The sequence below is a fragment of the Cydia amplana genome, chromosome 12 (assembly GCF_948474715.1).
Source record: "Cydia amplana chromosome 12, ilCydAmpl1.1, whole genome shotgun sequence".
Lineage (NCBI taxonomy): Eukaryota > Metazoa > Arthropoda > Insecta > Lepidoptera > Tortricidae > Cydia > Cydia amplana.
The window spans coordinates 2,636,343-2,661,657 of record NC_086080.1 but is presented as its reverse complement, the minus strand read 5'-3'; the positions used below and the strand labels follow the sequence as shown (position 1 = coordinate 2,661,657).

Sequence of the window (25,315 nt, the reverse complement as noted above, 5' to 3'; positions counted from 1 at the left end):
GTTGAATGTGCGGAACCCTCCGGGCGCGAGTCCGACTCGCACTTGGCCGGTTTTTTTATAATATTTTGATAAACTTCCCTATCGGGTGTTTTTTCGACGTAACATGACTAACATGCAAAGTATGCAAGTGAAGGACCAAATTAAACCGGGATTTCTACACTGCCCAGTAATTAAAAAGGCACATTTAAAAGTTCCAGTTTTTGCTAAAGAAGGTGCCATTTCAAATGCTTGCCAAGCATAGGCGAGTTACGCTGGCAGCGGATTCATCCTAGGGAGCCCTAGCCAAGATGCCAATCGTTTGCGCCGTAGCGAACGAAACGGTATTCTCTCTCTATCACTCTTCCATATAAATGCGACAGAGAGATTATTAGCGTTTCGTTCGCTACAGCGCAAATGATTGGCATCTTGGCTAGGCCCCAGGCATACAATACTAGCTACAACACTCTTTGGACTACAACGAATAAATAAAAAATCATTTTTATATTTATCCATTCCCTTAATAATAGTTTATTGCTCAAAAGAAAACTTTAATGCAAAATTGACGTCATTGGCATGTTGATGACTTGTGTTAATTAAGCCCTCGCTGTCGGCTTCGGGCTTCAATTCACACTCGTTCGTGAGTTCCTGTTATGTACTAAACGATGGTATAGTGGTTCTCCTAGTACTTTTTGCTCAAGCCAATCAGAATACAGAGTTGGTAATGCATCTCAAGCGGACCGCTAGTTAGGCTTAAATGGATACTCCCAAACATTCATTACCCGTCGAGGGGGAATTATTTTAAATTAAACTTTAATAACTGCTTAAGGATGGTTTGGCAGCCATTTTGTTGGCCGTTTATTATGTAACTTTAGTATATTAATAGATAAATGGAATGGAACGGAATGGAGATAAAGTTCTGGAATGGAATGAGATGGCAAGAAAGATAGTAAGTACATAAAATATAATAGGCACCTTAAGTTTCACCAGATGAAACACTTCACACGTAGGTATTTTGTTATTGGTTTAATTTATGACCCATTTTCGTACCTTGTCACAGTAATAATCAATATGAAAGTCGCTAGAGACCTCATGCATTGTTACTGTGACAAGGTACAAAAATGAGTCATCAATTAAAACATGTGACTGTACATTAGTTGAGTAGGTACCAGTTAATTTAATTATCTGAAGTGTCTAGTTACTTAATACTAGAACTGTTGCGATAAATATTAAAAATATTAAAGTAAATTTAATCAGGAGGACTATTTCTTGTTTATTTATTTAAACTTTATTGCACCAAGACCAAAATATATAATTATGTACAAATGGCGGACTTAATGCTTTCTCTACCAGTCAACCATAGTCTCGTTATCCAACAGTTTTAGATTATGATCTATCAGTTGTCAACAGTGACAAATTGTCAGTTGACGTATCATATTATCTTTAACCGTTTGATTATAAGAAATTACTATCTGAGTAAACCTCCAGGTTGAACAATTTATATATAATTGTTTTCCGGTATAATGGTCACTATTTGACAATCGTTCCGGTAAAGTGACCATTTTCCACGAACCATTGTTCATATAGAGTGTGCGGAAAGAGAAGTCGTGGAATGTATTGGGCCCCATACACGACTCTTTCCTTTCCGCACAGACTTTACTATGCAAATTACAATCTTTATATCAATAATAAACTAGACTAACAAAATAATATGACCGCCATCTTGAATCTAACGCAATCCGGACATGCCACGAATTAAAATGGAATTCCCCAGTGCCTGTATCTCAGCGTAGATGTTTACATACATTTTCACTGTGTCGCTGGGGAATACTGAAATTCGCGAGTTACTTTAAATACTAATGATAATGGAAATTTTGAAGATGTGTGAAAGAAACATTTTCTCGTAAAGATGAAGATAACAATCATGTTTGCGGAAATTTAACTTACAAGTACTTGAACTAAAATTATACTCATATACCCATCCATACTCTGTATAGTTACGTAACTAACTATACCATTTCAATGCTTCGATACTACAGTTCGCATTTGAGCTCCGTGTATTTTCGAGATGAGGAAATGGGATAGTGTCCGTCGCACCTAGGTTTTGCAATCCGGATCCGAAATGTATGAGATTATCCGGATCTGGATCCGGATCCGCGGATCTTCCCATTCATTTCGGATCGGTCGTGCAAACCCTAGTCGCACCATGCACCTAGTGCCGAAATATGGGTAAACGGGGCTTCTCGATAATCGTTTCGTGCCTGCAATACCACTTGGGCACCAACTTTTTACAGGAAATTTAACTTTATTATTTTTAAATAAGATTGAATCTCCAATAATCATAGATTTTGAGATTTGGCCGTATAGCAGGCAGGAGACGATTTATTGGAGCTCGTGCGTAGACTGTAGTGGTCTTTTTTTAATTTCATTTGATGATTTTTTCTATTAAGCATTAAGTAACTACTTTTTACCATAACAACTAGGTCTTTATTTAGATACATATTTTTAACACTAAAGAAACCTAGAACCTATGAAAGTGCATGGAATATGAGGAGCAAAATGCAATATAGCGGAGGACACAATAAAAACATGCTAAAGATATAATAGTTGCATAAAAATATACGGAGAATCTATCCGCTCAGTGGTTTTTCGATAGCTTAGCGAATGAAGGACAAGTCTCAGCATTGGGTAAAACATTCTTCGGTTTAATGCTGCAATAATTTAAATATTATAAGTCAGTCGGAGTTCTATATAGGTAAGTAATGTGCAAGAAATAGCTCTGTCTATAATACAACAATTACAAAATAATGGTTTAAAACCAAACTTTTTCCTAAAATGATCTTTACAGTACGTATGTATGTACAGTGCTACTTTCCCGAACTAGTGCGGGAATGAGCACTTTCCGTGCGTATGTGGAAAATTTAAAGGGCCATATGTACTGTAAAACATTGTACAATACACGTGCGAAAAGGTAATTCGCAGCTCGGGTCGATTTAAAACTCTCCCTTCGGTCGTGTTTTAATTTATCACCACTCGTTGCGAATTTCCTACTTTTGGCACTTGTATCGTAATGTACTATTCCACAATTGAGTGGGAAAATTTAGTCAAAAGGAGACGCCGAGAAGAAATTCAGTTTTTTTGTATCCCGTATCAAACTTGGTTCACGGAACTCTGGGATTAACTTCGGTGTTTCAGTCAGACATTTGATTGTGAAAATTCTTCGGGGGACAATTTCTTCTGTCTCGTCTCAAACATCGTGAAATCTACATGCTGGTTTTTCTAAAACTTTCTACGCGGTAAGAAATAAGAACACGGCGGGTAGCTCACTTGGCATTCAGGTGACCTACTTGTGAAATACAGCTATACTAACAAGGTTTTAGCCCGGTAATCCAGACGGATTATACAAGACATTGAGTAAAGGAACGTCGGCGTAGTGAATCAGGTATAATTAAGGGGTCCCGTTGTTTCTCATAAAGTTTTAAGTCATAATGTATTGGTTGTCATATTATCATTAGTCATAAAACTGAAACCGTTAACATTTCAGGATTTTCGTTAGGTTATCCTATAGATAGGTCAGGTTAGGTTAGATTTGTTTTATGGCAATCCTGAAAAGTGACGCGTTTCTGAACCAAATGAATTATGATTAACGAAAATTCGGGCAAACAATACATTATGGCTTAAAACTATTTGGGAAACAATAGAGACCCATAATTAAATATAAATATGGTTTATGTGACCTGTAGAATCATCGCTAATTTATAATTATGTTTATCTGGATGACCTACAAATTCTGCCAATTTCGTCAAAATTGTTATAAGTAGGTAATAGGTTTACAACAACGACTTTTGATGGTATCTTAAAGTGGGTGAAAAGATAAGATGATTTTTTCTGGGAATTGAATCCAGTTCAACCAATGTATCGTTTTGATCACAACAATAAACATAAAGTCGTATATACGAATGTATTTTACCAATGGGGTACGTATAATGTCGTGTATTCTAAGTTCTAACGTAGCATAAAAACGAATAAACCGATTTTACAGAATGTAGTTTTACTTATCTGCTGGAGTTGAAGGCATTCATAGGCGACGGTGATTGCTTACCATCAGGGCCATATACTTGTTTGCCGCGGATGTGGTATTAAAAAATGCGAAGTCCAGGTTAAAAATGAACTTTCTTCGAAACGCCTATTTACTATTTCACCAGCAACATGCATGCATGATATCGCGTACTGCAGAACAATGGTGTAGGTGTAAATGCAGGCATTATCTTCAAGAACATATATTTCAGAGCTGTAATTACAATCACTTACATAGAATGTGGGAGTTGAAGGCTCAGAAACCAGTAAATGATAATTATACTCTCCTAGCCTAGTCGGTAGTCGTTTCCGGGTTTAGGTTTTTTGTGTCATCACAGATATTTGTTCGTGGTATGATAAAGTTGGTCAAGCAAATCTTGTCAGTAGGAAAAACGGCAAATTAAAAAAATCGCGGGTTAGCAACACTACGTTGGAATTGTTCGAAAATCGCGTGTCATTTATATCTTATCTGTGGAACTGTTTTGTTTACATTTCATCGTTGTTCGATGTACATTGCTGCTTTTTGTTCGTTTCCTAGGGATACCATACTTTAGTTTGCTTTACATTGCTACTGACATATCCAACTTGACAGACTATACTAATGAAAATAATGAGATTAATATTAAACTTTAAATAAATGTCATATACTAAGAAAAAGTGACCAAGGCCTCCAGATTAATATTAAATAATCATGTTTTGTTTAACTGTGGCAACATTCTTTCAAATTGTCACCCTAAAGAAATAAAGAGATCGAGGTCTTCCTCGAGATATCCACTTTGATATGCGTTGGTAATAACACTGCTCTGTGGACATAATTGTGAGAACTAATTGAACTTCGGTGTGGAGTTAGCATTATAATAGGGCAAGACGAGCTTTGGAGCAATTAAGGTGCAGGCTTAGATGGTTTAGTTTGACAGAATTAGGTAGCTTCGGCATTATTAATAATCAGCGTTAGAGAATATTTAACAGTCGTGCTATTACTAATAAAATTGTGTATATTATTAAATTGTACAACGGGACTTAATCGCGTATCTAAGTTTTTAAGATTTACCTCCGACGTTTCGAGGACAGCGTTGTCCCCGTGGTCTCGGAGAAGACTGGCTTAAGTTGACATCAGCATCTTCTAGCCGTGCGAGTTTTTCGAACTACCCGCACTTGGTCTTGTTTATCCGCTTCAACGTTTTGCGCACTAAACAAGACCAAGTGCGGGTAGTTCGAAAAACTCGCGCGGTTAGAAGATGCTGATGTCAAGCCAGTCTTCTCCGAGACCACGGTGACAACGCCGTCCTCGAAACGTCGGAGGTAAATCTTAAAAACTTAGATCGCGATTAAGTCCCGTTGTGCAATTTAATAATGTGTAAAAATCGTGAAAGTTTAAATCAATATTGTCAATAATCTATGTACTCATTGCTGTAAATTAAATCATCAATATCAATCAAAAATCCTTGCTGAAAAATAACGCTCGTGCGCGCACAGCCAAAATCGTTAACTTTTGAAACATAATAATATAGATAACCTCGTAAGACCCACCATTATAAAGTTTTCAAAATTTGAATTTGAACTTATTTCTATAAGTACCTAATTAGAACGAATTTACTTTTTTTTTTAAAGCAATTAAACTAAGGAAATGTTACTTTATTTGGTTCATGAAAGGTTCAAATTAGATTGCACGAATATGATAATTACAATGTACCTACATTTAGTCTAGTTTAGGCCAGGCGCACGCACGTCGGTCATCGCATCCCGGACAGTTATGCATAAAGTGGTTAAAAGGGCGATGTGTAATGAACCCTTGTGAACGTCAGCTGCCGCTCCGTCGATGGATGGCAGACAGTCACCGAAAAATGTCATCACATACCGATTGAAATAGTTTAGATGCTATTCTGAATAAAAAAAAACATCAGCCGGTTGTATCGCTCCCGACCTAGGCTCTCCGAAACATGTCACGCGAGTGACTAAAACAAGTTGTGAGTCCAAACCGTAAAATTATTCAATGGTTGTATCGCTGTAAAAAATCAGTCAACTGGTCACATGAACACGTAAAAAAGTGTTTTGTCATCGTGGCCGCCATAAAGGACGTGTAAATCATAACTTTAGTTCAGGATTTATCTAAAAGTTTACTAAAATGAATGTTACAGAATTTTAGTCACAACATACTCCGTTTAAACTAGCGCCAGCTCAACTTTGATATCTTAACGTATTTTTCCTCCTGTTCCTCATAAATAAAATGGAACCTTGTTTAATGCCCTCTCAAGTGTCTTGGTAAAGAACGAAACAATAAAACAAGAGATGGTACTAACGTTTTATGTTTTCCTTAGATGGGAATTGTTAACAGTAGGCCATAGAAACTTTTAATGTCTTATTCAGTATGTTTAACATAAAATTTTAACGGTTTTAAGGATTAAATACATATTTTATACCTTAGGAACCTGGGGTCCGCTTGGCAAGTTCCGATTAATATCGTACACAAAAGGGACTGCTATCTAACCTTCAAGCTCAGAGGGCAAACTAGGTCTCGTTGGAATTAGTATGATTTCCTCACAGTACTATCTTTCACCAAAATGCGCTATCTTAAAATTATATATCGTACATTTAAGTTCCTAAAAACTAATTTGTACGATCCGAGTAGGGTTTGCAATCCGGATCTGAAATGTATGAAATTACCCGGATCTGGCTGGATCCGGATCCACGGATCTTCCCATACATTTCGTATCCGTCGTGCAAAGCCTAGATCCGAGGTTCGAACAACTTCTGGATTGAAGGTCGCACGTTATTACCACTCGGCTACCAGCGCTTAATAGGCAACAAGCGATATTTTAAGATACATTTTAAGGTAATACAAGTTCAAATTGTTCTGGAGTGGAGTGGAGTAAAGGCTTCGTCACACAGGCGCGTTTTCCGGGTGGCACGTGAGCGGGGGGCGCCGCTTTTACATAAATGTTTTCGCCCCGCTCTCGCACTGCCCGGAAAACGAGCCTCTGTGACGAAGCCTTAATGTTTGCAATAAAAATTTTTAAACGCGAATACAACACCCACCTGATCTCTAAGTGCTTTCGGAAATCATACTAGAAAATTTATAATTATTGCAATTATTTGTATGAGCAGCGGCCTTAGCAGTGTCCCTACATTCTGACTAGTTCCTCGGAGTAATCTCTCAACGAAATCTACTTACAACTACTAGAGACTTTAGACTTCTTTCTTTACTGGAACGTTTCACTAAGTCTCTTAGTTCCTTCGTTTTCTTTGTGCTCCGTACCAAAATTGGAGAAATTACGGAACGTTTACGGAATCTCAGTATCTACTCCATTTTTTAATGATCCCATTTAAAACAAAAATATTTAGATCTTACAGCAATATGTTGGAAAAAAAAACAACGGGTTGCATTCCGGGAGTGCCGGCAGAAGTGAAAACTACAAATATTACATCTACACCCTTTTTAGGGTTCCGTAGCCAAATGGCAAAAAACGGAACCCTTATAGATTCGTCATGTCTGTCTGTCTGTCCGTCTGTACGTCTGTCCGTCTGTCCGTCTGTCCGTCCGTATGTCACAGCCACTTTTCTCCGAAACTATAAGAACCATACTGTTGAAACTTGGTAAGTAGATGTATTCTGTGAACCGCATTAAGATTTTCACACAAAAATAGAAAAAAAACAATAAATTTTTGGGGTTCCCCATACTTCGAACTGAAACTCAAAATTTTATTTTTCATCAAACCCGTACGTGTGGGGTATCTATGGATAGGTCTTCAAAAATGATATTGAGGTTCCTAATTTCATTTTTTTCTAAACTGAATAGTTTGCGCGAGAGACACTTCCAAAGTGGTAAAATGTGTGTCCCCCCCCCCCCCTAACTTCTAAAATAAGAGAATGATAAAACTAAAAAAAATATATGATGTACATTACCATGTAAACTTCCACCGAAAATTGGTTTGAACGAAATCTAGCAAGTAGTTTTTTTTTAATACGTCATAAATCGCCTAAATACGGAACCCTTCATGGGCGAGTCCGACTCGCACTTGGCCGATTTTTTTCTATGCTGACACCGGATGTCATCTTGACTTTTGCAGTTTAAATTTAGTTAGTATTTATTAAACACAATGAACGATGCTATACAAATCTATGCCTTGCTTTGCCTTTAATATTCCTTGAGAACCGATAACTACAGAAATATCTACCTACATTTTCTACCTACATGTGTATTATGAGTCACATTTCACCCGAGCGAAGCCGGGTTTTCATCTAGTATATTTATAAAGTACGCACTCATTTTTTTTCGCTATTTCTTCGTCACTTTTTTCATTAATAGATGCACTTTGTTCAATTTCCATATTCTAAACACTTTATATACACGAATTTTACGAGTACACAGACGGACGAGCCATCAGCAGTCACCATCCATGGATGTGCGTAGCACGCTGTAACACAAACACACACGCACATTCGCGCAAGCGCCCTGCGCCGCCTAAACGAAACAGCACAGGCTCAGGCATACATTTTTGCCGCGCGGTAGAAAGAGAGGGTTACGTCTTACGTCTTACGCTCTCGCGAGTTTAACATTTTTCCCCATCACAAAAAGTGCACAGCGCCGCTAAAGAAGTTTTCACTTCAAAAATAAACAAAAAAACATACAACCGAATTGAGAACCTCCTCCTTTTGAAATCTTGTAAGTCGGTTAAAAATTAGGTTTCGGGAGACGACTCAGAAATGCGCTATCACATCATATATACCCCGTAGAAATGAGGTGGTATAAATTTATTTTTCCGTTTTAACTAGAATAAATCTCTATATTCCCCTATCACGTTACATTGGTCAACAATCAGGAAGTTCCCCCGATATGTCTGAAAGAACGCTGCGGGCTCGTTGGCGGAGCAAACAACTCATCAGCCTAGCAAACAGCGCTTCAGATACACACACTGTTACTTTACACACGTATAATTTACCGTTCCTGGATTATTCATAATTTTTACACATTTTTATGAGGCTACCCTGTTTGTAGATTTTTATTTATAGTTTGTCAAAGGACTGTCTCATTTCAAACATAGACAGAGATATAAAGAAAAAAATACATAGATTGCTCACTCCATACATCAGTTTTAGTACCAAAAAGACTATTAGCATCTAGCATCGAGTAGCAGAACTATCAGTACTGCTACTTGACAATAGATTTGGCACCCACCGGAAAGTCTTATCTCAACAGCATAAGACTTTCCGGTCGGTGCTACATCTATTGTCAAGTAGCAGTACTGATAGTTCCGCTACTTGATGCTAGATGCTAATAGTCTTTTTGGTACTAAAACTGATGTATGGAGTGATAGTGTCTAGAAACTGCTACGTTTGTCTATTAATCGTATGGTGCTTTATATTTTCATGTAAGGAGTAGAAGAAATTATTTTAAATACAGTCAAATACCGCCATAATGTAAGCTGCTTGTAGCGACACTATCTCAAGGCCAAATTGAATTTTTCAGGTGTCAATACTGATAAGTTTTACAACATTCTCAAACCTCTAACAATATATGCTTACAATAATAGGACGAAAATCCCTTTCTCAATCCGGTTAAAAATCATGAAATCCCGCGCAATTGAGCGTGAAATAGGGCACGGATGGGTCAAATCATTCGGCGAGACGTTGACGTATACCCGGTCTTAGCCCCGGCTTATCTCTGCGATTAATACCAATGACACAATGACGGATGTCCAATCATTATTTGAACACATTAACAGCGTAAGAAGTTTAATTTTGGTGATTTGAATGTCAAAAGTATATAATCGAAAATTATCAAAGGGATGTTAACTGACAATTTGGTTTGTGCATAGTCATATTTCCTATAAAAAAACCGGCCAAGTGCGAGTCGGACTCGCGTTCCAAGGGTTCCGTACATTAAGTCCGACTCACGCTTGACTGCACATTTCTAATAGGTTTTCCTGTCATCTTTAGGTAAGGAACTATTGTGATATTTTTTCAAAATTTTAGACCCAGTCGTTTCGGAGATAAAGGGGTCGGACAGACAGACAGACGCACGAGTGATCCTTTAAGGGTTCCGTTTTTTCCTTTTGAGGTACGGAACCCTAAAAAAGCGATCAAGTATTCAATATAAATATATAGGTACCCGATCAACAATTAGATTGGTTCAGCTATCAAAGTTATAAAAATAATTAAGATCCTTTGAAATTGAAAAGAAATATTGCTTATAAAGCTTTAGTAAAAATGCAGCTGGAAAAGAACAGAATTTTGGCCCAAAAGATAAAAACCTACGTAATAGCCACGTCTTCCGTCGCAGGTTTCGTGCGACGCGCCCTATATTTTGTCCTCCTCTAATATCTTGGTTTTATGCCCCGTCTTAAGACGTGTGGACCCTATTTTTGCTCCATTACACCACTAATCGTATGGGATTCCGCCCCGATGCCTGTCATTAATAGCGTCTAACCCTCGGCGACAATCAAATAAAGGATACGTCGGGTAAACGTAGGCTTATTAGTTATATCATCAGTAAGATGGCCTTCTAATATCGTTCAACCAGCTTTTAAGCCGGTACCTACAGTTTGTTATAAATAAATATTTCAGTTTGTTATAAATATACATTCTTATTCTTACACAGATTGACTAAGTCCCACAGTAAGCTCAAGAAATCTTGTGTTGTGTAAAGCTTTGGAAATATGATTATGCACAAATTTAATATTTGTGCTCATCACACATATAAATGCCCTTACCGGGATTCCAACCCAGGACTGCGGCTTCACAGGCAGGGTCACTACACACTAGGCCAGACCAGTCGTCAAAACAGTCATGTTTTGTTGCTTAATAAACTATATATAGCAAAAAAATGTGTATAAAATGAGCGATCAAGATATTTCGGACACGCCACCTCATACTTATATCCGCGAGAGAGCAAAAATTTGTGTGTTAGATAAAGCAGTGTATGTGACTATACATAATTAGGATTAATCACTCGTATGATCCTTCTATGCTCGTATTTTAATCTATTTCATTATGCAGCAGTCACATAAACTACTAGATAACATTTTCGAGTGCCTTACGCACAGATGTCCAAAACAATTAATATCATAATGATAAAACCTGCTACATTTAGAAGACTCATAAATGTTGAGAACAGCGCCATCTGCCGAATTTTCCTCAAAGTTTTCATATACAGCTCTGCAACATTGAAGCTTTGTTCACAACAAAGCTTAGTTGTTGAAAAGCTGATGTAGGTGGTACCAATTCTGATAATGCAGATGTCTCTGACATCAATTGTGATGTTTTAGGAATACGTCGTCAAATTGTAAGATCTACAATTCATATTCATTATTATGAATTTTATGAAATTACCACTATTTTTATTCCACAGTGGTTGAACATGAAAGCAGAAATAACAAACAAAACAAATTTCAAGTTAACTTATAAAACTTACATAAATAGTAGTATTACAAATAAAATATAAGTTTAAATTACTTATCGCGTATTCAGGTATAAATAATTTATTTGTTTTGCGAATTAAAGTCACGCCTTCAATCCAAACAATTATTCTATTATGCGACTAACTTTCAGTCAAATATAAAGAAAAACCTTGAAAATGTAATCAATATCAGACTCTCCAGTACAACTAGGTCAATTACTGTTTCTTGAGTACATAGGTAAATGTAATTATATGATGTACATAAGGTCACTGCGGGCAAGACCGTCTACAAGGCAAGTCCGTCTACACGTTATAACTTTTGAATCTGAAGGCGTATGCCGCTTTGGAGTCCAGTCAATTAATCAGTTTTGCGCGTTAGTTCCCTCACTCTAAAACAGATGGCGCTGTGACAACCAATTTCAGAGCAATCCGCCTAAATAAGTCATTTCATGTTTTGAACTCGAAGTCATAGTTCGACAGCCGTTCGAAAAAAATTTGTTAAAAATAGTTTTTGAAAAGATTGTGCATCAGAAAGTACCTACGTAAGTAGCATAAGAACCAGTTATCTTTATTCTGTGTTTAAAATATCAGAAATTGGCTTAGTTTTGTAATTATACGTCCCTCCATTTATCACATTAAAATTTGACTAAGTTCCAAAGTCCGTCTATTATGTACAAGGCAAGTCCGTCATATCGACTTTCGTTAAATCAGAGATTACCAACTGTTTTTGCAACTTTAATATTATAACGATTTGATAAGGTATCGACAAATCCTCCTGACATTGCGCATGATGTTAGTTTCCTAAATTTTCATCTCAGTAAATTAAAAGAAACGAATAAAGTACATTTTAAAATTTCTATTGGTCTTTTATTTCGGAAATCCAAAAAATAATTACGTGTAATTATTAGCCAAAAAAGGTTTGCCACCCCATTTTCGTAGTATATGCCGGACTTACCTTTATATTAGAAAAATGGCGTTTATTTCTAATCTGGACCCTATATTGACAAGTTGAAAGTACACTTTTCATTGTCTTGATTCATTCTTTTTAGGAATTAGACTACGAACATATACGCACCCATAGATTGGATGATATCATTACTAGACGGACTTCCCTTAAACTACAAGGGAAGTCCGTCTACTCGCCGATTTTTTAAAAATACAATTGTTTTTGCTTAATTTGTGATTAAAATGATCTGTGACTATGGCTAAACTATTAATTATTAAATTCTTCATCGTATGCGATTACAAACGGTAACGTAGGTGAATAATTGACGCAACGAGATCACTCCAAAAGAAAAAAAAAAATAAAGTATGCCGGTCTTGCCCACATAGACAGGTGGAAATCGGCCTGTTTCGAGAAAAGTCGTCGACATCTCTTCTAAATACCTAAAACTGGTATGGATGTGTTCCTCGTGATCTCTAGAATACGAAATGACCGGTTTTAGTTTATGGAGTGGGGGACGGGTCGAAAAAAAGGGGGGCAAAGATGGCGGCCGACCATTATTGATATTTGTTCACATCTTGGGACCGATCGGTTCGTGTGAGGTGTCGTTTGAAAGAGTATTAAACGTGCTATTATTGTTTCATAATAACCGTAGTCATAACTGTAGTCGTTTACAAAATATTTTAAAATATTTGATTTTATACCGTGCATGGATGGCATAAGTACTGATTAAATATGCGCCTAACTCAATAAATTACAACAATACCGCAATTATTTTATTATAAAATATACGAGACATTTCATTAGCTTACCAAAAACATAAGTTTTATTGGCGTATGATATTATATAACCAATTAATAACGAATTTTGTTCAGCATGGGTCACTACGCACCGTCACGTAAATGGCGGGCGACCGACGTAAACTTTTCATTATTTCTAGGGTTCTATTTTATTGATCAATTGCTGATAGGTACCATTTGAAAGGTTATTAAACGTACAATAAGTGGTTTCTAATAGCCGTAGTCATAACTTTAGTAATTTACAAAATATTTTAAAATATTTGATTTTTTTACCGTGCATGGATGGCATAAGTACTGATAAAATATGCGTCTAACTCAATAAATTATAACTTTACTCCAATAATATTCTTACAAAATGTACGTGAAATTTCATTAGCTTTCCAAAAATATAAGTTTTATTGGTGTATGATATTATATAACCAAGTAATTACGAATTTTGTTCAGCATGGGTCACTAAGCGCCGTCACGTAAATGGCAGGCGATCGGCGTCAACTTTTCATTATTTCTCGGGTTTTATTTTATTGATCAGTTCGTGATAGATACCATTTGAAAGAATATTAAACGTACTATAATTGGTTTTCAATAACTGTAGTCATAACTTTAGTCATTTTCAAAATAATTGAAAACATGATTTTTTACCGTGCATGCACATAAGTACTGCTAAAACATGGTTCTAACTTAATAAATTATAACTTTATCGCAATTAATGTATTTACAAAATATACGAGACATTTCATTAGCTTTCCAAAAACATAAGATTTATTGGTGTAAGATATTATATAACCAAGTAATAATGAATTTTGTTCAGCATGGGTCACTGCGCACCGTCATATAAATCCCAACAAACAATTAGGCGACACTTAGCACCTATTTTCTTACCTAAAGACAGCCTGGCTCTAGAATAGCTACATCTATAGTCTTAGTTTACAGTTTACAGGCTCTGGTGAGATAAAAGTGTTTAAAAGGTTCATCTAAAGATTTAAGATCTACAGTAGCTGTTTTGGGCGCTATATTGCATGTTAAGCTGCTAGTATTATAGCTTATAGCTCAAAGTGAATTGAACAACCTTAACATCTATATGAGTAATAATCTGCAATTTGCACTTAAGGTTCTAAACGTGTGATAAAGCCTTCTACTTATAGCTTTTTATATCGCAATCGCTACTTAACTCTCTTGTATGACTTACAGTCGAACAGAGAAGTTATGAGTCGCTATTATAGATCTAAGATCATGTAGTTACAGACGAGCGTTATTTAAATACCGTAGTACATCTTATAACTGTCAATAGAGTCATACTTACAAGCTAAACTACAATGCCAAACGCCAATGAATCAATAGGTAAGCAAAAACTATAAATTAGACCGTAAAATAAAATAGTAAATAAATATAATATAGATAGTTTACTCAATATTGACCTTATCTTACTATTACTATACTTAAAACCGGACTTCACGGATAGTTATTATGTGGACATACGCTGCTACTCAAATAGTAGTCACTTATTTTGCATCCTGGAGCGTGCGGCGACAAATATCTCTTTAACGCCACAAGCCTCAGATCTCACTAAAAAGGTGATTTTAAATTATTAACTACGGAGTGGGTTTGAAAACGTTTTACGTGTAGACGCGTGAGTCAAATAACAACACAGATATTAAGTACTTCATATGCAGTGGTTTTGCAATCATGAAAGCTACGAACTTAACGATGTTATGAACCTAGAACTGGGCTTTTGTCAAAAGAGTCAAAATATACTTAAGTTTCCTGTGATAAAAAAACAAAACAAACAAACCATCATTTATATCGATATTTTATTATTTTGGATACCTACATTATAAAATGTACTGTCAAACAATAACAGAATGCTGCTGGTCTACCAGGCGCTCGCCGCGCCGTGTGTTTGCTTGCTTGGCGAAATTGGTCCTGGCATACCTATATAGTTGTACGGTAACTAAACAATATGTTTGGAAAGTTAATAAATAGTTTGCTGATTTTACTCTAAAAATTTCACGCTATATTTACTACATTATCTCTTTCTCAAATTATTTCAGTCACTAAGCAAACCTCTAAGGTAAAAATTAAACATTTTCTTTAATATTTTTAAAATGGTTATTTTGGGCCTCAGATTTCAAACAATCGAGTATTCACAGAAAATTTAATATGCTTGCAAATGGTATCCACCATGTATCAGAAAAATAGAACCTGAAATATAATGAAAACTCAACGATGGCCGGGCTCCATTTACGTGACGGTGCACAGTACCCATGCTGAACAAAATTCATGATTACTTAGTTATACAACATTATAAAGCAATAAAACTTATATTTTTGGATAGCTCATAAAATTTCCCGTATATTTTGAAAATATTTATTGCGGTAATGTTATAATCTATTGAGTTAGAAGCATGTTTTACCAGTACTTATGTCCATGCACGGTAAAAATCATATATTTTCAATTATTTTGTAAATGACTACAGTTATGACTACGGTTATTAGAAACCAATTATTGTACATTTAACATTCTTTCTAATGGTATCCATCACCAATTGATCAGTAAAATAGAACCCGAGAAACAATGAACAGTTGAGGTCGGTCGCCCGCCATTTACGTGACGGTGCGTAGTGACCCATGCTGAACAAAATTCATCATTACATGGTTATATAATACCATACACCAATAAACCTTATGTTTTTAGAAAGCTAATGAAATTTCTCGTATATTTTGTAATAACATTAATTGCGGTAAAGTTATAATTTATTGAGTTAGACGCATGTTTTGTCAGTACTTATGCCATCCATGCACGGTAAAAAATCATATATTTTAAAATATTTTCTAAACGACTACAGTTATGACTACAGTTATTATGAAGCAATAATAGCACGTTTAATACTCTTTCAAACGACACCTGAAACGAACCGATCGGTCCCATAGGACTCAAGATGTGAACAAATATCAATGCTGGTCGGCCGCCCACATTCCCCCCCTTTTTATCGACACGTCCCCCTCTCTATAAACTAAAACCGGTCAATTCGTATTCTAGAGACCACGAGGAACACATCCATACCAGTTTTAGGTATTTAGAAGAGATGTCTACGAAAATCGTGAAGGAGACGACTTGTGTTTAATTTAACTCCAGACTAACAGTGACCTTAAATTAAATGTATGAACAACTGAACATCAACAAAGATGATTTTGTTTACATCAATGGATGACTTAATCGTGCTAATTCATGCTTTCACATTAATAGAACTCACAGATATGCAAAACTCACTTTTACTACCATTTCCATTCATTCACCTTCATCCATTGAAAACGGCTATCCATCGCTGGCTAGCAATTCCCATGTTTCAATAACAACGCCAAACTAACTCTGACCTCCTAGTCCATAACAACCATGAGCATTAAAAGATCTCACGTATAATGGTTCTTTATTAAGTAATAGTAGCCCTGGACGGTGTCATATTGATGTCAAAATGAGACTTGCGCAGTACAAAGCTACAACTAAAGGACTTATCTTATTAGAATTATTAAAGAACATACGCTGTTTTGCTTTTAAGGCATATAGAAACGCATGCGCTTTCAGCGCCTACTGTGTATCTGTTATGTAGTTTCATGTACCAAATATCTTTCTAGATTTTTTAATAACCTGTTACTAATATACTAGTTAGCCATATCAATTTAGATATCGCGTAGCGTAAAACAAATTACAAGACATTTAAATATATAAAAAAATAAACGCAAATAACATATCAGTGTTTTTAAGTGTGTTTTTCTATCTTCAAGTTTTCTATGAGGGTTTAAGAGTTAAAGTGATAGTGCAAGGATCTGCATCAACAGGTTGGTGTCATTTTATGTTTAAGTAAATGTCAAATGTAGATGTATTATACTAGGTTCGGGTTGGTGTTACTCCAGACTTTGTGCGTGGGCGTAACATCTGGTAGGCTTGGCGTGGGTGGAATCGAAATCATTTGCTTGGGAATAAATAAGGGCCTAGGAGGGGAAAATTACCTTGGGTGATCCGATAACATTGGTGAGGTTTGATTAGAGTATGATTTGCTCGTAAATGTCAAGTAAGATTAATATATGATGCAAAATATCCTGAAATATCTTATAATTTTATGAAGCATTTAGTACACTAGCCAAGGCAAATTGTCAATCTCAGGAAATTTTGTTTTCGAGTTTTATCATAAAAAGCCCGAATCATCTGTGAGCTGGCAGCTTGGTAGTAGTTATAGTAGGTATTAGTAAATATCGATCCGAATAGAGTGACGACACAGGTAAAAACGAGCTTTATTTTCAAGTGCGTAAAGACGCGTATATAATTTGGTCCCTGTAGAAAAAGACCTTCAGAGTACAGTTGGTTCACAAATATTGAGGAGGCGTAATAAGTCCTCGATTTTCCTAAACGACCTCGTCATCAAGAATGTCAAAGTCCTATGAAAATATTACATTTATAATATGACACCTCCTCACTAATTAGTTCTGTTCAATTAGGTGCAAAGTTAGCTAACGGACAGAAAAGGGTTTGTTCCTGGTTCGTCGTATTCCTGTTTCGTCGGATTCCTGATTCGTCGTATTCTTGTTTGTGTATATAAGTTTGCTGTTAAGTTTTGTTTGTAAATATGTTTTCAATTGATATTAAAAGCAAAGGTGAAGTGAAGAAGACGAATCAGGAATCCGACGAAACAGGAATACGACGAAACAGGAATACGACGAACCAGGAACAGACCCAGAAAAGCCCGGTGGTATATTGTTTTTGTCTAAGGTATGACGTGCGTCAATCAAGTCGATGTGTGACATAAGTTTTTAGTAAAATCCTGTAACAAGTATACTTTCAACATGGTTAAATATATTAATATCACAATCGAAATAGGACAAAGCTCGAATTCTGGACATGAAAACAGAACCTCTTATTGACATACAAATTTCAGGACTCTTTATGAGATTTATGACTTTGTCGTAGTTCGATTGAGCTTTTGTAGAAATTGCCTTATAATTACCACAAAATTACAAAAATAACCACTGTGTCGAAGTGTAACCCAGGTGACGACTAAAAGATAGATAAATCGTTTATGAGATTGCTGCAAATCGGTGTAGGTACTAATATCACAAATAAAAAAAATGAACGAGCAGAAAAACAACTACACACAATAAAATTATTGTAAAATAAATAAAAAATACTTAACAAAACAAGTAGAAATTTAGTTCCTGCTCGTTGGATAAACTGCTGTATATGAATTGTCACTTAACAGCCTGTGATGTGACGATGGAACCTGTAGCCGCGTTCTCGTAAATAAATAAAAATGTTTTGTTTTTTTTTTCATTCATAAAAAAAGTACCATTCAAGTAGGAGCTTTGCCTCTTTCGTTCATGTTCGCATCCTCCATTTTGAAACACGCAAAGTGCATTCAAAGTACACAGGAATTTCATTAGCGCTCAGAAATCAATATTGGATAGGTTTCCTGTCTATTCCACTAAACGTCCTAACTATTTTTCATTTCCCTGGAGCTTACTACATTGTTCTACTGAAGCGCAGTTTTTGGGTCGGCGCCCCGTGTCCTATATCCATGTGCGTCATAACAAGCTCCCATTACGTCATTAGCGTTGTTGCAAATTGCACTTTCCGGTGTGCATGTAAAGTTTAAGTTGCAAGCACGTGTTGGATGTTGATACGAGGTTGTGATAGTTGAGCGTCATCCGTTGAGTTAAATGCAAGGGTGGGGCATGAATGGAAAAGGATTAATTGCATGTGGAAACGGCTATGAGATAACGTAACGCATACATACCTAATCCTTTGGGCTTGATAGCTGAAATGACTAATAAAGTATGATGAGATTATCATTTAAGCACTCTAAAAGACCTGTCCAGCCTCGGAATACCCAACTGGCGTGAAGTGGCGCAGAATAGGGCAGAGTGGCGCTCTCTTGGTGTCGGAGGCCAAGATCCTTTTTGGGTCACTGAGCCAGTGAAGTAGTAAGTAGTATCATTTAACCAACTAGTGATCCTAGATGATTGTATATACCTATCTAATAAATTAATCATCACACAAATAAATGCCCTGATTGGGATTCGAATCCAGGACCTTCATCTTAATAGGCAGGGTCACTACTCACTAGGCCAGGCCGGTCGTCTTAAAATACATGTACAATTGAACAAGTACGAGCAAAATTCGCAATAACTGTCATGTCAGTGTTCGTTCGAATTGGCATAATATTCAATGCCAGCGCGAGCTACGCGCAACGAGCGTAGCCGATAACACGAGAGGGTCGCTGGATGTGTTAATGTCACGCATAGCACGCTTTTGCGTTCTTTTTCAGCTCTCTAGGGTTATTTTAGGGGTGTAAGGTAGTTTCGTAAGGTAATTTTTTATTAAAAAGTATGGAAAAACTGAAAATTTAATTCCTCGTCCTTACTGGGTAAAATTTAGTCTACCTTAATTGTAAAGAAGGATTATTAGAAACGTTTAAGCATGAAATAATGGCGTAGGGCGTTCAATTATATACATAACCAAATGGTTCCTTGTCTATTTTTTTTTAAATCACAACAAATCTGGCAAATTGTTTCCTTATTCCTTATCTCTAATACGCAGCGGCAACGTAATTGCTACAGAAACATTCGGGATAGTCTCTTAGGGTGGTATTATTCCAGCACCTGTCCAATTTCTTTGTCCAATGTGTATTTGCATCTCACAGGCTGGCTCAGTGAGAGAGTGAGACGCAATGCACATTGGACCACGAAATTAGACAGCTGGAGGAATACCAATCTTAGTTCAAACACTCGGTGAAATGAAAGTCGTTCTGTACCGGCCTGGTCATAAAGAAAAGGCGACCGGGGTTTTATTAAAATCTCTTACTGACGCAGCTCTAGCGGATCATTAAGGTACCGTTCGGATTAGGGATGCTCCCGGTACTGAGTTTGTATGGCGAGAACCGGGAATTCCCGGTTCCGGTACTGTATAGAAAACCAGTACCGGGAGCACTCCCTAGTTCGGATGCTGCAATACTGCTGCAGTAATACTGCCACCTGCATTTTAAACATCACCAGCAGTGATTTCTGACATTAGGTCAGTAATCATTAACACACTCACTCAGTCCCAGCGTTATTACGCGCTACGAACGTAGCGTGTTAACAAGGGAAAACGGTATGTAGCAAAAATCGCTTACGAATAGAGAACCCGCCTAGTGGGTCGCTGACAGTGTATGTGTTAAGCATACCTCGCAACCGAGCTAGCAAATCTGTAGCAGTTGTACGTCAGGGTAATCACTACTACGCATAAACTAAAGTACGAAAAATATTTTACAGTACATATGGGGCAACTTTTTCGCACTAGTGCGTAAAATAGCACTTTTCGTGCGGATGTCGAAACTTGTGCCATATGTACTGTAAAACGTTGTTCGATACATGTGCGAATAGGTAATTCGCAGCTTGTGTCGATTTAAAACACTCCCTTCGGTCGTGTTTTAATTTATCGCCACTCGTTTCGAATTTCCTCTTTTTCGCACTTGTATCGAAAATAACTATTCTTTGTTTTCAAACACACCAATATTTTCAAGCAATGAAAATTCCATGTTAATATTTGAAAGAAATGCGAAAAAAACGTGATTTTATAAACAAAATAACAGATACATTGAAGCGCATCTAATATTCATTGACCTGTTGATTTATATTATTTGACAGTAAATTAAACCGGGTTATATCGGAAGAGGGTCAACCAGGTTCTCGATTAATTTTATTAATCTTCCATACAATAAAGTTAAAGCAAAATGGTTCATCATAATCGCCAACCCTGACACAAAACTGTCATATGCTACGATTTTGCTAGCTCCGTTGCGGGGTATGGTGTTAAGGTAGCGTTCAGATAAAGACTACACCAGAATTACTGCTGTAGTAATGCATTGCACCATTGCTGGCGACTGCTGATACAAATGTTGAAAATCCAGGTATCGACATTGATTTTGACATTTGCGGCAGCAAAGCAGTAGGCAGTAATGTCTCGCTGCAATACTGCAGCAGTAACACTGGTGCAGTCTGAATCCGAACAGTCCCTTTAACGCTTTGCCAATAACGTCAAGAAAGTCACGTAAAGCCTTGAGAAAAGTTTATCAACGCGTACCTTTTATGTCTTATTCCGACGTTTGCTTTGTCGAAGTTTCATTAAAACTGTTCGCTTTGACCCCAATCTAGAAACATTCTTCTACTATTCCAAATACTTAAGTTTATTTATTTATTTTATCTCAACAGGCTGAAACTAACTTACAAATTAGGTTATGTCAATTCGATCTCATTTTGACCTCAAAATGAAAGTAGTGAGATATAAAAAATAGCAAATATTTGAGGTACGAATGCGCTCCAGATTTTGGAAAAAGACAAGTAGAATCTGTTTATTACGATCACCTTTATAACGAATTCCCATTTATATTAGATCCAACAATTAGTATTAATACTTGTCGGGAATCGTGGGCGTATCATGTTAGGGAGAAAACAATATAACTTTAATCGTGGATGATGAGGTAATTTACTGACTGTGACTGATTACAAATTAATAGCACTCGTTACAAAGAAGTGGAGAAGGTTAAGCAGGAAAACTGGCCCCACCACCGTTTGGGATAGATAGCTAGGGAGAGAGAGAGAGAGAAAGAGAGCACTCGTTACTGTCCTTAAGCTGAGCAAACCAGTAGGTTAGATCCAAGCACCGCCACTTGACTGACGTCACCTTCTACCATTCCTTCTCGTCTGGAGATTGTTTGACAGCATAGCTTTAATTGTTCTCGATGTCATCTTTCTTCTGTCTTGACAGCGCACTCTATGACGGCTAGGCGGCACTGCTTACGAACGATACTTAGGTGTTACTAATAACTAGAAAATTAGGCACAGATGTGCCTGCCAGAGATCTGTTCACTATTGCATTAAAAGATTGCCTGTCAAATATCAAAAATGATGACTTCCTTTTTGGACACTTCAATAATATTTAAGCGCAAGTGTCGTTGTCAGATCTGAGGTTTACAGACACATCCGTGGTCAACTCTCGTCACACATTGACAGATTTCTGCCAGACATAACCGAAAGATGTAATCTCCAGGTATATTCCAAGCTTACTTAACTACGTTTTCCCCTCGTAACTTGGGCAGCAACCGGAAATTTCATCCGAAGTTACCGTTTCCATTTCCTGCTGCCGGTTGGCGGCGCCAGTCGAAACCCGAGCGCCGCGGCGAGCGGCCGTTTCCGATAAAACCGGGCAGTGGAAACGCGCGCAAAATGGACTTGACTATTACCAGGCACTTCAGTTTGGACGATGTTAGTACCAATTGCTAAAAGGCTAGATTTCAATTTTTGTTGCTTTTAGTTTTATATTACTTTATTTTGTTTATACAAAGTTAATTGTATTGTTTGTTAGTTTATTTATTTGTAAGTATGACGTTTTTATAAAATAAACGTCATAATATTTTGTTGGTTCAGTACCTAGTTGTAACTGCAGTAGTCTGCATCTATATTATTTTTATTTAATTAATATCCTAATATAAAGAGTACAAAAATAAGTAGAAAATATACAAAAATCTGAATTTCTGAATGGCGCTTTTATTGATTAATGTAATAATATTTATTCTAAGAACGATTCAACTCCTAATTGATCATTTTTCATTCGTTAGTTTAATGTAATTTTTTTTTATTAAACTGTCAGTGACTGAAACTGAAAGAAACTGTACTATGCGGATTTGTACTTGTTCAGCTAATAAATAATGAATTATTTTACTATACATTTTTTTTCTTTTGTCTTAAATACTTTCATTAAGAAGATATTGTCTATCAACATAAAATATATTATAATCTCTACAATTCTGACTGGGGCCAGTCAACTCCTCCAATATAACATGGTCAAAGGTGCCTTTGCCCGAACAATTGAGATAATAATACAGTCTCAATTGGTCTGGCGTTCTCTGATCACGACTGTTCCGAGTAGTTTTTAAGACACAGTCTAGTGGATGAGAATGTCTTCTGATAGGAGATCATCACATTATGTGGCCTTCTTTTTTTGTCAATCACGATATCTTTAAGACTTTTCTTTATATCTTGTGACTGACAAAAATTGGTTTTGCCATGAAATGAGAATTCTGTGATAGCACGACGGTTCTTTCAAGGAATGGAAGGCAACTCCACTTCTTTTCTTCTTCATTTGGTCACTTCATTGTCTTAATGATCACTAATTATAATTTTGTTCCAGTCGTCAATGCGAAGCGGAGCGTTAGCAGCGATGGAGGCCGAGCCAGACCTCAGCACCTTCGAGAACAAGTCAGGGCTGGCCGAGGATATGAAGTTCCTCGCGTCCATGCCCGAGCTCTGTGACGTCACGTTCCTCGTAGGAGACACCAGGGAGCCGGTGTGTGCTGTGAAGGCTGTGCTGGCTGCAAGGAGCAGGTATTTCATCTCCTTCTTAATCTAGCGGTCATCCTACTCGTCTCTCTGCTTGCTCGTCTACTGCTTTGAATCCCAGGATTATATTTACTTTACCTTCAAGAACAAGTCAGGGCTGAGCGAGAACATAAAGTTCCTCGCGTCCATGCCCGAGCTCTGTGACGTCATGCTCGTCGTAGGAGACACCAGGGAGCCCGTGTGCTGTGAAGGCTGTGCTGGCTGCGAGGAGCAGGTATTGTTCTTCCTCTCTTACTCTAGCTTTTACTCTAATCGCATCATCGTCTACTACTTCGAAGCCCAGGATCTGCAATGTCTCATACTTCAGTTGAGAATTAGTAAGGGCCCACCGAGGATATGAAGTTCCTCGCGTCCATGCCCGAGCTCTGTGACGTCACGTTTTCTGTTGGAGACACCAGAGACTCGGCGTGTGCTGTAAATGATGTGCTGGCTACGAGGAGCAGGTTTTTCCTGTCTTCGTTTTCCTAGCGTATATTATTGAACCCTGTGCTGCTATGGGCTATGTAGCATAGTTCGCTTTCCGATTTTTGTCCCAAACCTCTCCGACTAATACAAGCGATTATATCTTATGATAACCATTTTTGACCCAAGTTGCTGAGCGGGTGAGGGGTTCCGAATGCGAACACAATTTATTCAAGATACTAAAAGCTTGCGTACTTACATTATTTTGAACACCTCATCCGCTTAACTTCTTCTCCTGACTGTATTAGTATATCCTATTTGAAGTTTCGTAAAGCCTAATTACGAGTACATTAAATATTTATGACTCTCTCTCTCTCTACATCTTTAAACATTAATTGAGTGTTACTATTATCTACTTATGTGTATGTATGGTAGTAGTATAGCGTAGGTGGAAGGGTGGAACGTGTCTAGGTACGATAATATAATCTAAATTATCTGATGACTTTTTTACCGCCTCAGTACATTGTTCTATTTTCGTCTGTGGACTCTGTTTCAGAAAGATTGCTATGGGAAAAACGTGAAAAAATACAGATTATGTATCGCCAGTCACAATCAGATATATCGGAACGACCAGGGTGCTTAAAATTACCTGAACATGCACACTAACGCCTTGAAAATAGAGGCGTGTTCAGATGTTTGTGAGCACCTTGGCCAGTCCGATATATCCGATGGCGACTGTACTTACTGATTTATAGACCGAAGATCTAAGTAAGAATATGGAATTCCTTTGCTAAATATGGTTTTATCTATATCTTATTAATTAGTAGGCAAGGTACCTACCCAATTAAATTACCTAAATTCACTAATTATATTCAGATAGTAAGAAGAGTTTTTCGTTATTTGTGCCAAGTAAAAATGACTGTTTCCAAATATAGTGGCCGCTGTATTATTAAATATCAAAACTACATCCAAAGCTTTTCGCGAAACAATGTTTAATTCCAAACAAATGCGCCGTAAAAGCTTGTTATCTATTTTTATGCGGAAAATTCCAAAGAAGATTTTGCCTCTAGCCGGTAATCGGAGCAGTATATCGGTATTCTGATTTTACAATTTCTTACGAGTAAAAAAAAGTCTTTGACCAGAAAGATGTCATATTTTTATGATACAACCTTAACATATTGAGTGCCGGGAAACCGCTCGGCGGGTTCTCTGTTTGTAGTCGCTTTCCTATACCAAGCAGGAAAACGGTGGAATCGGCTACGAGCGTAGCGCTGCGAAAACTTTGGCAGTGAATGCG

General features: G+C 37.1%; 1 protein-coding gene across 1 annotated transcript in view; it reads left to right on the top strand.

Moving 5' to 3' along the window:
- Positions 1-16,636: 16,636 nt before the first annotated feature.
- LOC134652862 (serine-enriched protein) overlaps positions 16,637-25,315 on the top strand; it is a 31,426-nt gene continuing 22,747 nt past the window's right edge. Inside the window, exons 1-2 of the mRNA XM_063508061.1 lie at positions 16,637-17,025; positions 23,408-23,601. Coding sequence (XP_063364131.1) covers positions 23,414-23,601 — 188 coding nt within the window. The 5' untranslated portion in view covers positions 16,637-17,025; positions 23,408-23,413. The remainder of the gene's footprint in view (positions 17,026-23,407; positions 23,602-25,315) is intronic.